Below are 17,661 nucleotides of genomic sequence, written 5' to 3'. Positions count from 1 at the left end.
CCCGATAAATTAATTACCTTTATAGCATTCCCAAAATAATCACAAAAAGCCATCAGTAGTGTCATTTGTCTTGGCAATTTTCCATGTCCACTCTACAACATTCATACTGTAACCTAATTAGGAAAATACTTATTACTATTGTATTCATTAGATTGTTAGAATTCAAAGCACTTAAAGAATATTTCCTCCAATCCATTAATTGTATTTGCACCATCTTTTATGTCAGCACAGTTAAGCAATCCAGTGCTTGTTGAACTCTGAAACAAAGGTGTACTTTTTATCCTAACTCATATAACATTAAGAATTCAGGGAAAGATAGGGATCACCTGAAATATATTTGTTGCTGATTTCACAGCCATTTATGGAATAAAGAATAAGCAAGTTAACCATGCCCATGAAAGAAGCTTCCTGAAATCAACAGAGAATAAGCTTTCAGATAAGGGGTAACTGAACAAATTTTATTAGCAAATTGGTTCACAGAGTGACAGATGAACAAAAGGAATTTGATGGAAAAAAGAATTACCACTCTAAATCATGCCATAAAGCAACAAATTCCCCTCCATCAATGAATGTAAAAGATCCAAAGCTGCTAACATTTATGGCTTGTGGCTTAGTATAAAATCTGGGCTGCTTCCAACTATATAGGTGCAAAAAAGTTCATAAATGCTATTACCTTGTTACCTTATATCTTTATTTATCTGGCAAGATAAGCTCAGCAATCTCGTTTTCAACTTCCATCTTCAAGAAATTAAAAATGAATAAAAGCTATTAATCATACTGTCAACAATTAAATGAAAAATCAATTTAAAGATCATACAGTTGTGATAAGTTATTGACTACCTCATCTTGTTTCTTAATATTATAACGTGTTCTCATCCAATCGGCTCCAGACATAAGCATGTTGACTATTTCTGGCGATAGAGATGACCTGTACGTGTCAATCACTCTACTACCCGCACTAAATGCACTCTCCGAAGCCATTATTGTAATAGGAATTGCTAAGATATCGATTGCCATTTGTGAAAGTACTTTATACTTATATTGATTGTCCCTCTACTAGTGAAGCACATTAAAGTTGCCTGAGTTGACATCATCAGGTATCTCAACACTACATTCATCCAGATACATTTCTAACTCAGACTTCATGGTTTCTTCTAAGTATATTTTCTCTTTATGATCCTTCAAAAGCATCCAACTATATCCAGGACCATAATGTCTACTCTCTGAATATCGAGAGCTTGATGATTTACCTTCAAATTAAATGTTAGAACTTATGATATGTTATAAAGTTTGATTTAATGACAATGATCTAATGTACCTGATGTATTTGATAGTGCTTGTTGGGTCTTTAGCTGATATTGTGGATGCGCAAATACAGTTGATGAATTTCCTGATGACAACATGTCAACGTATTCTTTGTATAATTTTTCTAAAGCCCTTTTGATATTTTCTATCTCCACAGGGGCATTTTCTTGACCATATATAGTGGGAAATGCCAAAGTAATCATAAGAAACTTTATCCTGAAATCATCACAAGCAAACTAATTAGTTAGAAACATGTTCTTTATATACATATATATTATAATAAACCCAATCAATTGTAAATTAATTACCTGGGATCCATGATGCTAACAATCGCCATAAGGAAATTCACCTCACCCTAATATTTGTCAATTTTTTCTGACATTGCTCGCACCATCATTGATATAGAATAATCTTCATCAAATTCTCGCTCTTTAAAGATCTCTTTTATTCTAAACACTTCTTGAAAATACTTATTTGCAGTTGTATACTGCGACCCAGAAATTAATTTTGTTATATCATCAAATATTTATAAAAAGTCACAGACGACCTCCAATCTCTCCTACTCTTCTCTTGTCGAACAATATATATAGCTTGACTCAACAAACATAAAATGAAGAAAAACCTGTCTGAACTGTAGTGTTGTCATTGGCATTTTGTATATACTATTCCATCGTGTAGCACAATCCAAAACTAGTTTCCTCTCTTTTATTCCACACTTCATAGCAATTTTCGCAAAATTTTTTTGCCTTGCCTCACTAGCTTTTATAAACTTCACACTTTCCCGAATATTGTCTATGATGGGTTTAATCACAGCCATCCCATCCTGAACTAACAAATTGACAATATGGGCAGTGCATCTAACATGGAAAAGTTTTCCATCATACAACAAAGGTCTCTACATTTGAAAATCTTCTTTCAATCTTCTAACACAACTATCATTTGCAGTAGCATTGTCTACTGTGACAGTTTTCACCTACAAACAAAATTAATGAATATTAATAAAATGATATGCGATAAAATTATATGTGTATTTTGATAAACAATTTGCAAATTTGATTTTACCTTATTTTCAATCCCTCAACCCTTTAGACAATCAAAAATTGCTACGGCAATGTCTATTCCTCTCCTAGGCGGAGGTAGGTGCACAAAATTTATAATTCGTTTATTTAAGGACCACGACTGGTCCACCCAATGTGTTGTGAGTACCATATACTCAATATTTTGATGATCTGACTTCCAAAGATCAGTAGTAATACTAATCCTTCTAGTCTCCTCAAAAGTCTTCTTCAATCTCTCACACTCTGCTTGATAAACCCTAATGTAATCAGTTTTTACTTGTTTTCTTCCAACTTTTTCATAAAGAGGTTGCAGAACGTGACAAAAATTAATAAAGTCGGGGTGCTTGACTATATTAAACAACAATTCAGATATCATAACCAAGTGGGTTAAGGCCTCTCGAACCTGAAACACCAACACCATAATCATTGCATTAGTTAATATAATTAATTTCATAATAATTTTATAGTAATAATATACGTTATTAATTGAACTCAAACTGACCTTGGGATGCTCATAATTCATCTTTGTTTTCACCACAGTTGGAGTAGGTACCCCTAAGGTTGAATGCTCAAAACCCAAAATAGTTTGTCCCCCTACGACTAGGTCGTTCCCTATTGCTTTCTTCCTTTCAACACATTAACCCACATGTTGTGTCAAATGGGAAGTAGCCTTGGTCTTTTGCAATTTCATATTTTTCTGGCAATACTTGCAAATCGCATATGTAGCATCACCAATAGTAACAAACATATCTTTTGGAAAACACTCCTAAACAGCTAATGTTTTCCTCCTTTTAGTAGATGGAATAACAGAAGGTGGTGCTTCTGTTTGTCTTTGAGGATGTTCAGTTGCTTCGGCTTCTTCACTTGTAGCTGAGATATCAAAATCTCCTATTGCAGTCAAATCAATATCCATATTATCAATTCCAACCGTTTCAGTTGGTATAGGTGCTTCAATTTGCACCGATTTTCTCTTGATGGATGTACATATAGAAGGAGTCATCGTGCTTACAGTAGATGCTTGCGATGAAACTCGACTTGCTCCAGATGGTTCTACTCTTCTCGACGTCATATTCTACATCGCAATCACATGTCAATGGTTAGTCAGAGAAAACAACATAATAGTATAACCGTCCAAATTCAAGATATCCTGCACTACACTACTTCATATTGAACAATAAAATATACAAGCACTGTTCTGAAATTTGAAATTGCAAATTTTCCAGGGTTCAAAATTTAGAGATCAAATTAACTTCAAACTGAAGTAAGGGCATGTTTATACCAAGGATAAAGAAAAATGGACAAACAAATCTTAATTGAGCAGCTTGACAGTTAGAATTTCCAAAAACTACAAAACAGAGATCAAATTTCAAGAAAAAACAGAAAACAAAAACCTTCCTAGTTAAGTACTATAACACAATGAAAAGATTACATTGTAATACACTTTCGGTATAATTTCTTTGAAACAAAGAAAATAAAAATTTAAAAACACGACCCAGTTAGATACATGAACATAATTCCTGTAACAACACAAGCTAAGAGAAATAATCAGATCAAAAGTGTAAATTAATCAACACCCATTACTCTCTATTATAAACTGAAAAAGAAAAAACAGAACAAATTACAACCCACAAACATAAAAAAAAACAATAATTTTAATCAATAATTATGCAAATTAGCTTCATGCCCTTTAATATAAACATTGAAATGAGCAATTCAAACATTAAAAAAGAGCAAGGCGTTTACTGTCCAGCTTCACCAACCATCATCTCTCCGACATAAGGAAGAGTCATTTAGAATTGACAAAGTCACGAGGCTTCATCGCACACTGAAAAGGATGAGGGGTGGTTCTTCCTTTATTTTATAAAACTAACAATTTCTCTTTAAAATTAAACTCTGAAAAGTTATATTTTATCACTTAGAATTTTATTTTCAACCTATTTTCTCTAACAGTTAAAATTGGATTGTGATTTCTCCTTCACTGTAATTGATAGTCTCCCTTATGACGCATCCTCCAATGCACGTCCATCTTTATAGAGAGTATAATTGTCATAAGATTTCAGTAGACAGAATTTTGGGTGATGGAAACGTTAACCCCTCCCACCACCAATAAGATAACTCTAGAACACAAGGATATATATGATGTACACTATTTCAACTGGAAAATCAGCTGAGAAAAGTACTTGGTAAAATAAGCTATATCAATTGGCCTATTTAATTTATGTCAACTGAATCCAAACACTCAAATTTTTATGGTCGAATGACTACTTCCCACCTAAGGTTTGATGAAGAGCATTTCTAAGACACACGCAACCAACAATTTTGCTATTAATAAATGTGACCATTGGCAAGTCTACTTAAAAGATTTAAAAATAACCCAGTCGTCTACATCCAACCCCAACAGCGTAGTTTCAACAATAAAATTTTATATAAAAATACTCAACGATTGTGAATAAACTAACTCTCTTGATAAAATAAAATTTGTGATACAATAACGAAACTGCCAATTCAGAAACCCTAATTCCAAAGTTAGGGTTCAATCAATTTAAGGCAAAAATTAAAAAATTGAAAGTGAAAAAATGGAAAAACACAAACCTAAAATATATTTGTGTCGTCCACATCGTCGTCGTTGTCAAACTTCTCTCGCCGTAGAACTCCCGATCGTTGGAATCTTCTATTGGCATGTCAAAAGACTTGAACTGAAACGCCTGAGAAACCCCTGTCGATGGAGAAAATAAGTCGAAATTTCAGATTGCAAAGGGTTGTACTCTGGAACTGGAACTGGAGAGCAGCTACACATACTTGGAGTTTAGAGGAGAGTTTTACGTGACTGGAAAACATAAACAAGTGAATGAAATTAGCCTAATTTCATTCCCTTCTTATTTAACCAAAAACGATAAAATTTTCGGTTAAATATGAATCAAACTCGTGAGCCAAGTCGAGCTGCTCGGCTCACGAGCCTTGACGAGCACTAGCTCGCGAGTTAAGGCGAGCTGCTCAACTCGTGAGCCTTGACGAGCACTGGCTCACGAGCCAAGGCTAGCTGCTCGACTTATTGTTCGTGTTTGGGCTCGAGCAAAGTTTCTCTAAAACTTGAAGCTCGAGCTTGGGATTGGGCTCGTTAATACCTGACTCATTTTGGACTCGAGCGAGCTGAGTTCGAGCCGGCTCAGCTCGAATCCACCCCTAACTGTGAAGTTGATAGAGTTTAGAGTTGTTTGCTAACACTCTATCAACTAAATGGCCATGACATCTTGCTAGAGGCCAATCTTGGTCAATGTCTTTATTTGACTTGAATTCATACATTATTAACTTGATAGAGAGTTGATGGGTTACACACATATAAAAGTTGATTCAGACTTTTTGTATCATCTTAAGCCACTAATTTTTCATATGATCATAGGCTCTTTGTTGTTTGTCTAATGCATCATCATTAAATTCAATACTATACCCATCAGATTCTTCCTCAGTCACAACATAAGTTATCTTAGACATATTTGCAGAAAATGTAATAAACGTTTCTATAGACACCAACTCATTAGATTCATTCACAGCCTCAATAATTCCACTATCATTAAAGGTTAATGCAATCACTTTTCCTTTCTTTTTAAGATTGTTAGCACATTAGGACTAGATGTGACCATAACTTTTACACTCTCTACATTGTATACCTTTATTTTTCTTCTTAGTTTCTTTTAAAAAGTTTTCATTATTACTATTTCCCAAAAAATTTGATTTGAACTATCTCTAATAACCTTTGTTTCTCTTTAGTAGTATTAGAATTTCTCATGTCCTTTTCTAAGAAATTCAAAATAATTTCTAGTCAACATGACATTTTTTCTTCATCTAAATTTTCAAAATCAATATTTTCAAGCAAGCTAGAATCAACAAAGTGTTCAAGAGCAAGACCAATACCCGATTTTTTCTTATCCATAGAGTTCACTTGTCTGAAGGGAGCCAATAAACTCATTTAGATCCATTTCCTCAACATTTCTGCACACATCTATTGAGGTAATCTTTCAACTAAAGAACCTAACACTTTACGAACAAGTTTGACACTAGAATATTCTTCACCTAAAGTATAAGAATCATTTGAAATATCATAAATTTTAACCTGAAAATATGCAATGTATTCAAAAGCAAGCATGGTTAGATTTTTGAAGTCAATTATGAGTCTCCTAAGTCTAGTCTTCTTAACACTTTTGTTTCCCTCATTTTTTATTCTAAATTTATCCATACATCCTTAGCTATTTCACAATTAGTAATAACCTTTCATTTGATTAATGGAAAAAACATAAAAAATAGCACGAATGACCTTAAGAATTCCAATTAGAAAATTCTAATTCAGCAATAGTCCATTGCTCTACAAGTTAAGGTTTTATTTCTCCTCCTACCGAAACTATAGGATGTTTCCTACCATTAAGAATAGAGTTCCAAACTTTTTCATGAATAAATTTTAATAAAACTCTCATTCTTGCCTTCCAATATAGATAGTTGGTTTCGTCTCATGGGTGGTTAAGTCCTTGAACCATCTTCTTAGAACATAGCCATTTAGAAGATAGGCAAGACAAGTAAAAAACAATTAAAACAACATCATTTGATTTAAATCCAACCTTGCGAGTTTATACTTAATATAAGAGATTCAGTACCAACACTAATACCAATTTGAGATCAAGCATGATACAAACTGGTTGGGACAACAACATGTGAGCACAATTAATATATAACTAAAAGTGAGTCTGAATTAAAAAATCATCATAGAAAATATAAAACAAACAACTTAAGCAAATAAACATCAAAATGTGAAAGGGACAAAGTTTTTACATGGATTGGATATAAACATAGCCGACATCCATGGGACCTAGTCCAAATATTTCAAATCCACCAAGTTCACATAAATGCCAAGTATAGTAGAAATTTAGCTCAAACAACCAAGCTCACAGGTTCACTCAACTAACTCTTAAACTCTTTTGATAGTCACTTTATACATATCTAAATCTTTCACAAGCATCTTGCTCATTTTTCAAGCACCTCGCTTAGAATATAGTTTAAGATCCCTTTAAACTTTTTATACCAAAATCCTTTTGGCTACTATGGTTGAATCCATTCAATCCTCAAAATAGAAATGCCTCATGCAATATATATAAATAGGGGTGGATATGAACCGAACTAAACCAAACCTAAACACTCCTCAGCTCAAGTTTGATTCAAATGGAAAATGATTCGGCTCAGTTTTGACTCGAGTTCATTGAACCAAAATTAAAGGTGGTTAAAGTTATGTTCGAATAAAAAATGATTCAGATTAATTCGATTCGAATTCATGATTCAAATTGATAGTTCAAATTTGTAGTTTGAATTCATGACTTGAGTTTACGACTCAATAAAAAAAACAATATCGTTTTACCCAAGTAATAAGTGAAACCATTTATTCAAGCTATAAATTCAAGTAAAATTAAGCAACAAATTTGAACCACTAATTCGAACTATGAATTGGAACTTAATTAAACCACAAATTCAAATCCAAATGAGTCATAAATTCACACCACCTATTCAAACCATGAATTTGAACTAAACTTAAATTGAACATCTCTTAGCTCAATTTCAACTTGGTTTCAAAAATGAGTCAAATCTTCTTACTAAAATTTATCTCGAATTCGAATTAAATAAATTCAAGTCAAACCAAACTGAGTTGAGTTGGCTTTCGAGATCAAACTGGCATGGTTTAGATCTATCCCTATGTATAAAGAGGCAAATCTGTTTGAAGAAACATAAGAGAAAAACATAATAACAAGATGTACTACTAAGCTACAAAACAAAAAAGAACCTGCACCAAAAATATAGAATAATTCATATATACGAAAAAAGAAAATATTGAGGTTCTAACTAAAATGAAAGAATATGTATGATCAACACCAATGTCCAAAGATGCTTACCTTCCTTACCATGAAATAATACAATTGTCCCTTTTAAATAATTAAATTAGATTAGGGAAATTATGTCGAAAGTCTAACAAATTAGGACATAAATAATTTCATATATTCAGATATGCTCCGTATCTGATTAATAGGAATATAAAATAATAACAAATACAAGATATTATCAATGTTGAATTATATATATCATATCAAAATAATATTATATCAAAAGATAATTATTTGAATAATATCATATCGTAAAATAATTATCAATATCCTATCATGTCTAGATGATAATATTTGTATTTAAAAAATATACATTACAAAACAACTGACATTAGCAAGAAAACAATTAACGAGCGGATAATATTCAATCATTGTAAGTACTTTTTCATGATTTTAGTGAACAATTATTTATATTTTTATTAAAATCAAGTAAATTTATAACCTGAACAAAGAAAAAATAGATGCTAAAAGTCTTTTCTATCATTAAAACGTTTTTAACAATGAAAAAATCATGTTGTCACTAATTGTTATAATTTCCCGTATTATAAATATTAACGATGGGAATGAAAGAATTTTTCTCTTGTTAAAACCCTTTTTTTTGTAGTGATGATCATACGATACAATATGTATGTGTACACAACATTGTGAAAACACAAATTAAGAAATGTGACCACAATTGTTCACTGGTCAGTTACCCCTCCTTTTCAACGAAGCATGGTTGACATTGTTACGCGAGCATGATTATTTAGGAGCTGTAACGTCTCAAGGATCAGGTTTGTACCTTGAAGACAGAAATGGTAGAGACTAGTGAGTAGTCTGAAGCTCATAGAGTTGTAAATAATTTTTACTAAAACTTATAGCAATACAAGATTCAACAACATTTATTTGTTATATACAGTTAAAAATAATGGCATTTATAAATATTACTAAAATTCATTAAAAAAAACAGTCGTGAAATAGTTATTTTGTTGTAATGAAGGTAATCATATATAAAGACATTTGTTCCTTAATTTTGTCCACGCACTCAAAATTGCTTTAGGGGTACAAGATGGAACTTATCTTAAGGTCCATGTGCTAGACAAAGACAAGTCAAGATATTGCACAAGAAAAGGCAAGATTGTTACAAATGTCACAAGGGCATGTTCGATAAGAAGTTCATTTTTGTCATGCATGGATGGTAGGGTTCAGCATTTGACTAAAAGTACTTCGAGATGCTCCCTCTGATTATAAGTAAGCCAACTAAGTTTAGAGTTCCAAGCTATAAGGTATTTCTTAATTTTTTAAACATTTTAATTAACTTTTTATCCTTAACTATCATTACGTGCTAACTTTTTTTTCTCTTTTGTTTGATTAATCAAGTTATTACTACCTTGTAGATGCTAGACATGGAAAAGTTAATGGATTACTTGTATCATATATAGGAACTAAAATTTACTTATCGGAAAGGAGAGATGCGCACCTCAAAAATAAAGAGGAATTCTTCAAGATGGAACATCCATATGCAAATAATGCCCTTGAGCGATGTTTCAGTTTACTTAAGGCACAATGAGCTGTGCTATGTAGTCCATCTTTTTATTCAATAAAACCATGTGTAATTTTTCATGCACTTAAAATGAGTATCAATTTGAGTACTAATGATGATGTATCATTATGTAATTGAATATTATTTTATCTTTAATTCAAAATAACTTAATCTCAATGTAATTGTGACATATTATTATTAGTATATAAATTAATATTCGTTATAAATACATATAGTTTTATTTGAAAATAGATTCCCTCATAATTACTACATGTTGTTTACTGCATAATCTTATTACAAAAAGATATCAATAGAGACCTATTAGTGAGTGAATTTATTAGGTGCTTGACAATAAAAATTTTAGTGAGGATATTAGGCTCAATTAAATCATCTCATCAATGGCCAATTTGGATGCATGATTTGGTAGAGAGCATGTTTAATGAATTGCAGATTAGGATTTGCTATATATTAATTGTTACTAATTTGGACTAAGAATTAGCTAGAGAACTAATCTCGATGTGTTCAATTATTATTTCTCATGGTTGTGCTGTTATTGACCTATGGATTGTCATGACTTTTTTATGTGTTAGTTGCTTTACTCATTTTCTTTTCTGCTTTGATATAAGTCATGCCATTGATTTGCTATTGATTTGTTATAATCAATGGCATGTTATCATATGATTGAATAATTTAAAATTAAAAATAAAATAATACTTAATCACAAGGTAACATGTCATTAGTTGTGTAAATAGTTTTATTGATATAACAAAACTATGCACACCTTATTTTGAGTAATTAATTGAATACCTAGATGATATATCATTATGTAATTAAGTATCTAATTACATGATGGCATATTGATTCACAACATCTAAGTATTCAATTGAGTACTTAAAACTGAGTACACATAGTAATACTCTTGACTATGAGGATGTTCGATAATAATTACTTCTCTTTCAAGAATTATGAATGCAATGTTTAGGAATAGAGCAAGGAGGAACTAGATGTAACAGTGAAACCAATGTTGATGCAAGAAAAAGGATCTAGACGAGTGTGGACCACAGTTGAAGAAGCTAAGTATAAGTTAGTGTCAATTTAGTTACAATCTATTTACTTAATAATTTGTTAAAATATTGTTTAACTTGTGTGAATTTTTAATCACATGCATAGAAGCCAGAAAATAGATAAACAAGTCATGCCCCATATATGAGAGGCTCAATAATAGTAAGATTATGTACACCCAATTTTAAATACTTAATTAGATAACTTGATGATAACACATTTGATATCTAATTAAATATTCATAACTGAATACACATAAATTTACTAATGTGGAAAAGCCTATCGATTATCTTAATGTTAATGATGATTGTTCTCCAATAACAGTTACCAAACTTGGTAGCTCCCAAAGGTCTCAATCAGAAAATTCAAGTAAAAAAGAGGAAAATCAAGCGAAGTCACATTGTTGGAATGAAAAAGGTTACAAGCTTGTTGTTATGGGTATTCCGATTCATGATGAATTGGAGTATTAACCCAATTAAATTAGGACTCATCCATTCAAGTTTAGAAAAATTATTGATGTCAATGGGTTATAGTCTCGCTTATACTTTGCAAAAATATAAGATTTTATGTTTTTTTTTATTTATCAATAAAATTATGTATACAATTTAATGCATAAACAATAATATATTATCATATGATTGGGTATTATTTTTTATCTTTAATTTTTAACTATTCAATCACATGAAAACACGTTATTGTTTGTGTATAAGTTATACATATAATCTTACTATTTATTTATTATATATATCATCAATAATTTTTAATAAATTTGTTAAGGTTGATGATTAAGGTTATAAATAAAGACTTGTTTATTTAATTAAAAAAACCATAAATTTGACCATTTTGTATGATATACCTTCAAGTTTTTTAATTTATTAAGATATAGGAGGTATTAAAAAATATCACCTTTAAATTATTTAATTGAAATATATTAATATGGTTATGAATTTAAGTCAACTAGAATTAGTTTCAAGTTAGTAAATAATGATAAATTTGTGAAATCCCAAAACACAAAACAATTTTTGAATAATAAAATTAAAAATAAAAATCCACGTCATTAACGAAGCAAGGATTTTAAGAAATTTACTCTTTTAGGCTAATTAATGCAAAAACTCTATCCAATTAATTGATTTTTTTTTTCCCAAATGAGAAACGCTCTTCGAACCGAATCTTCCCTTTGAGGTCTAATTAATTGATTTGAGTTTTGGGTTTTAAAATTACGGTGAAATGGAGTTTGGGAGATTTTCGATTAGGGTTTACAGAGAGGGTTTTTTTATTAATGTCCAAAGAAAAATGAAAATGGTTATTTCAGGAGGGAATGTGGTTTGCGGATTTCAGACTGAGTAGCCAATTATTTTTTTTAATTTCTCCATAATTTTAATTTGTCAAAAAAAAAAACAATAAATAATCTCTTGCCATTGCTTAAAAAAGGTTTCCAAAAATGTGTGTTCCTATATATGCATAAAAAATAAAAGGCTTATTTTCGCCCTTAATTGAAAAATAACACCTTTATTTATTTATTTATTTTATTTTTTTGCTCTAGGCTAATAGCACTCCCCCAATTTAAACTATTTTTTTAAACCAAAAAACTTTCACTCTTTTTATTTTGGCACTTCACCTTGATATAAACTTTATTTTTACTCTTCCCTATATTGACTAGATCCGTTAATCTCCACTTGATTTCACCATCTTCATGTGATATTTACATTGACGTGATTCTTGAATTACCGTATGTAACATTATTCTTCTCTTAGTCTATTGTTATGTTGAAAATGAATTGTTGTTATGTTGGTTATTGTTGACTGAGAAGGGTAGAGATGATATGTTTATATACATATAATTTTATATTAGATTCAAATCTAGGATTTACATACTTAACCCACGTTTTCTATTGAAAGTTATAGATTCAGGTAGGTCTAAACTTTTGGCCAAAAATTGTAATGAATGGCGTGTTTCATAATTTAAGGTATATAATATTATTTTACTCCAAGTTTGTTGTTATGTTAAAAATGGACTGTTGTTATGTTATTCATTGAACATTTTAAGAATGAAGGGTTCACGGATATTATGAATTTAGATTAGATTTAAATCTATGGTTTATCTATTAAGGTCACATTTTATAGTCAAAACCAAATGATTTGACTTGATTTCATGCCTCAAATAGAAAACACAAGACCTAATTAAGAAGAAGGTTGACCAAAAAGAAGGAGGTAACTTGATTTCATAAATAAATTTATTTATTATACACTTGATTAACATTGCTTGCCAAGCATATTGGAATATTCTTGTTACTTATCTACATGTACAAGGCTGAATCCGATAATCTCGGCGTTGGGATTGCCACAAGAGAAGTCTTCAACTTTAAAACAATCCCAAACTTTTCAGTGAGATCCACTTTCTGTCCCTCCCCCACTTTCCAATCAAAAGAATGCAGAAGTGTAGCCAGCGAATACATGAACATTCTCTCAGCCATAGCAATCCCGGCACAAATTCTTCGTCCAGACCCAAATGGAAAATAATTGAAGTCACTTCCACTGTAATCCCATTTCTCATTCAAGAACCTCTCCGGAATAAACTCCAATGGATTCTCCCAAATCAAAGGGTCCCTGTGAATTGCCCACACGTTGATGAAGACTCGTGAACCTTTTTGAATTGTGTAGCCGTCAATGGTGCAAGTTTCAGAAGGGCAATGGGGAACTAAAAGTGGGAGGACGGGGTGCAAACGCAAGGTCTCTTTCATTATGGCATATAAATATGGCAATTTATGAATATGGGATTCTTCTACTATGTTGTTTTTACCAACTACTTGGTCTAATTCTTGGTGGGCTTTCTCCATTACCTCTGGTTTGTTGATTAGTTCAGCCATGGCGAACTCCATTAGATTGGAGGATGTATCACTCCCACCCACCACCATATCCTGTCAAAAAAATTCGTCAAGTCATGACAATATTTTTCACATTTTGGAACAAGTTAGAAATTAGATTGAATATTACACATAATTTAAATTTGAGATTAATTACAGTTTAACCATCCAAGGAGAACGAAAACAGAAGATAAGTTCAAAGATAAATAGTAGATAGGTCAATTTTCTTAATAATCCTATAATTATTCATTAATTGGATAGATCTTAATCAAACCAGCTTAACTCTTCAGCACCCCAATTCAGGTTCAAATCGAGTGATCAAATAGTTGGAAAATTGTTGATAGATTCATAGACTTTTGTTTTTGTCTAATTTCTTCTCCAACAGCATCTCTTCTTCTTTAAAACTGTCTTGTCCTCTCATATGAACTCACACTCAATTTGAGCAAGACCTTCTAGATTCAAGCTGATCCCAATTCGGGTTTGGTTCAAATCTACCCATATTCAGAAACATTCTTATTTAAGAAAGAATAATATAAAAAGTAATTACCATAAGCAAGGTTTTGACATGGGTCATGGTAAAAGGTGTTTTGGAATCACCCCTATCCCTCTGCTCAAGTAGAAACTGTAAAAAATCTTCACTATCTTTCTCCCCACTCTCTCCATTACTTCTCAGCCGTTGATCAATTATCTCATCAATCATGCTATCCAATTTCCCAGCTACCCTATGCATCTTCTTCTCCAGACCTTGCAAATCAAACCTGGCCAAACCTGGATAAAAGTCCGATATATTCGGCCGGCTCAACAAATCCGTCAACTCCGATATCAGATTCCGAAATAACCCACCCAAACTAGCCCTCTCCGCACCCTGAACCGATCCGCCCCATAACATGTTCGTAATGACATTCAGTATCGTCAAAAACATTTGTTCACCAACGTTAACGGGTGACCCGACTCGACTGTATAAGTACCCGACCGTTTGCCGGATCTCACGCCGCCGTAGCTCGTAAACAGAGTCCAGGGTTTTGTTACTGAGCATCTTGAGAACACAGATCTTCCTCAACATCCTCCACTCGGGTCCATACCGGTTCCAAGCAATGTCACGCCCTCCTTGCGTTGCGACCCGAGCCGTAACCGGCACGTCCCGGTTGGCGAAAGCGATGTCGTGGTCTTTGAGTACTTGGCGAGCTGAGGAAGGAGAAGTCAAAATGACACCGATTTTATTACCAAGACGGAGCTGAAAAATGGGGCCGTAGGAGTGAGCGAGGTGCGTGAAGTAAGTATGGAGCTCCGGGTCGAGAGAGAGGAGGTTACCCAGAAAGGGGATGCCACGTGGGCCAGGCGGGCATGGAGGGATTGGGTTCCTGGATTTTGTGAACGTCCATTTGAGGAAGAAAAGGGAGATAAGAGAAGAGAAAGTGAAGAGTAAGAGGGTAATGTTATCAGAAGGAAGGGATTGAAGGAGGGTTGAGGTAAGGACCATGGCGGTGAAATGGGAATTGGATGGAGGTTTAGAAGGGTAAAGTTTTTAATGGAAAACAGATTAAGTGAAGACAACAATGGATCTTTTCTTGTGTGGGAAGGAAACAGATATGGGATCTGTGTTGACATGAGGTTGCCATGTTTCTAAAAAGAGACATGGATAATTTTTGTATATTTTGTCAACCAAATTTATCCTTTCAGCTTATCATGATGACGGCCAGAGAGTGGAAAACTTGGACTGCCATGCCAGATATAAGACAAAGACAGTTGTCGTTATGGATATGCATAATTCGATATAAATGATGGAACTGAACCAAATCTCTTTTTTAATTTATATTGATAAATTTTTTAAAAATAATTTATAGTTTGAATAATTTTTAAATTAAATCAAATAATAAATTATATTTTATATATATATATATATATAACTATATTTTATAAAATTTATAAGAAAATAATTAAATGTGTAATTTGTTTTTTCATATTTATTTTGTATTTTTTATACGTTATATATATATTTCGTATTTATTTTATATATTTATATTATATTTTAAAAAATTATAATTCAATTAATTTTATTAAATGTTATATTTAAAAATGAATGATTTTAATAAATTTAAATCGTAATCTAAATCAAAACTAACCATATTTTTTCAGTTTAGTTTAACTTGATTTAAAAACTTTCAAATCATACTAAAACAAATCATACACACGCCTATGTACTGCATTCAACTTATCTTATTCCATAGCAAGAAGGGCACTATTCCAAGTAGCATTATCGTTTTATCCATGTATTGAGGAATGAACCTCTTTCCGTTTCATAAAATTCATATCATCATTCATGTAATCGTGGTGAAAAAGGATCAGTTGGGAGGTTTGAATAGATGGTGAAGAAGGATTGTGGAGAGGTAAGGGCATGTTTGGGTCTTCTTCAATGTTACCCATTACAGTGATATATGTGTTATATCTGTAATTTGATTGAATTGGTAGATTTAGATTGAAATTGAAATATAGATAGAAGAAAAAGGTGAATATGAAAATATAGAAATTGCTGACTTATTAATGTTAGAAGAATAAAATAATTAAATTTAAAATTAATTAATTGTTGTTGTTTTTAGGTTTTAATTTGACTGGAAGTTGTTCTGAATTATTGAATCAGAGATAGTGAAACAAACAGACAGAGGGTTTGTTCATCTTCTAAATGGTGGTAAGGTTTTCGCTTATTACTGTCAGCATGTTTTGTAGTAGGCACCATGCATGTGCAATCCTCCCTCACCATGTTATCATCATTCACCAATGAGAGTAGAATGACTATGATTTGACTAGATCTAATCAATTCAGTCTACTCTTACAACATACCCAGATCATCCTTGTCTTTACCGTCAATGTGTTTGCTCCATCTTCCATATTGTCCACACTCCATCGCACGTAGTTGTATATATCATCCTATATTTCACATGTTCAAAATTACTTGGTAATCGAATTAAATTGGAATTTAAACCAAAAATTAAATAAAAAATAAACTATTTAAAAAATCGGTTTTTTATATTGATTCAAAAATATAACAAAACTAATTTGTTGTTTTGGTTACCGCTTGTGAAGAATTTTGTTTGCATGATGGTGTTTTGGTGAGACGGCTTAGGGTTGTTGCCACGATGATGGTGTTTTTTTATTAAGTTTCCATGGCATGTGGTGTGTGAGAAAGAGAGAGATACATATTCCATGGCTCGTGTCATGTTTAAGAAAATTAACTTTTTTACCTTTTTATTGTACATTTTCTAATAAACAAGTTTGATTTTGGGGAAATTAATTAAATTACCCAAAATTTAGGGGTGCAAAAAAAATTACCCAACTTTTTGAATTTTAAACAAAAATGCTCTTATTTCACTGTAAAGACAAAAATACCCTTTTATACCAAAATCAAAGAAAACGACAAATCATCGATTCCAACCACAAGAAACTGTATACCCAACCACACGTCTCGCAGACTCTCTTCGACCATTTTTCTTAGGTGATTTTTGTGACTTTTCTGACAACAAAAATAGATAAAAAAGTTATTAAAACAATCTTTATCATTTCTTTTTGCATTTCGGTGCAAAATTTTGTCAATTAGACGTGAAATTTGGGTGTTTAGACTTAAGGTTTTAATTTGAAAGATTTGATGAAATTGCTTGATTTGTTGGTGATTTTGATAAATTTCATTAGGGCTTTTGTGTTAGATTAGTTGTAGAGTTGATTATTGTTGAAATAACATTTGAAAAACAAAATTTGCTAGGTGAAATCTGACCATACAAAATCAGTAGTCACCACGTGAATGTTTTGCTAGCCACACGAATTCATGTGGTGAGATTTCTTAGAGACAGGGAGGTTTTATGCATTTTTCAAACTTTCTGCAACGTACAAATCTCTGTGGTTGGGGGCCAAAATGCAGGTTTTGAAATAGTGAATCGTGTG

The 17,661-nt window shown here is 32.0% G+C and overlaps 1 protein-coding gene across 1 annotated transcript; it reads right to left on the bottom strand.

The window, feature by feature from the left end:
- Window positions 1-13,057: 13,057 nt before the first annotated feature.
- On the bottom strand, window positions 13,058-15,421 carry LOC123227086 (carnosic acid synthase-like). Its single transcript, XM_044651723.1, has 2 exons — window positions 14,276-15,421; window positions 13,058-13,782 (listed from the first exon to the last, which is right to left on the bottom strand). The coding sequence occupies exons 1-2, from the start codon at window positions 15,206-15,208 to the stop codon at window positions 13,162-13,164; spliced, it is 1,554 nt and encodes a 517-aa protein (XP_044507658.1). The 5' UTR covers window positions 15,209-15,421; the 3' UTR covers window positions 13,058-13,161.
- Window positions 15,422-17,661: the final 2,240 nt, after the last annotated feature.

Source organism: Mangifera indica, chromosome 10, assembly GCF_011075055.1.
Source record: "Mangifera indica cultivar Alphonso chromosome 10, CATAS_Mindica_2.1, whole genome shotgun sequence".
Lineage (NCBI taxonomy): Eukaryota > Viridiplantae > Streptophyta > Magnoliopsida > Sapindales > Anacardiaceae > Mangifera > Mangifera indica.
This window is presented reverse-complemented; position numbering and strand designations above follow the sequence as displayed.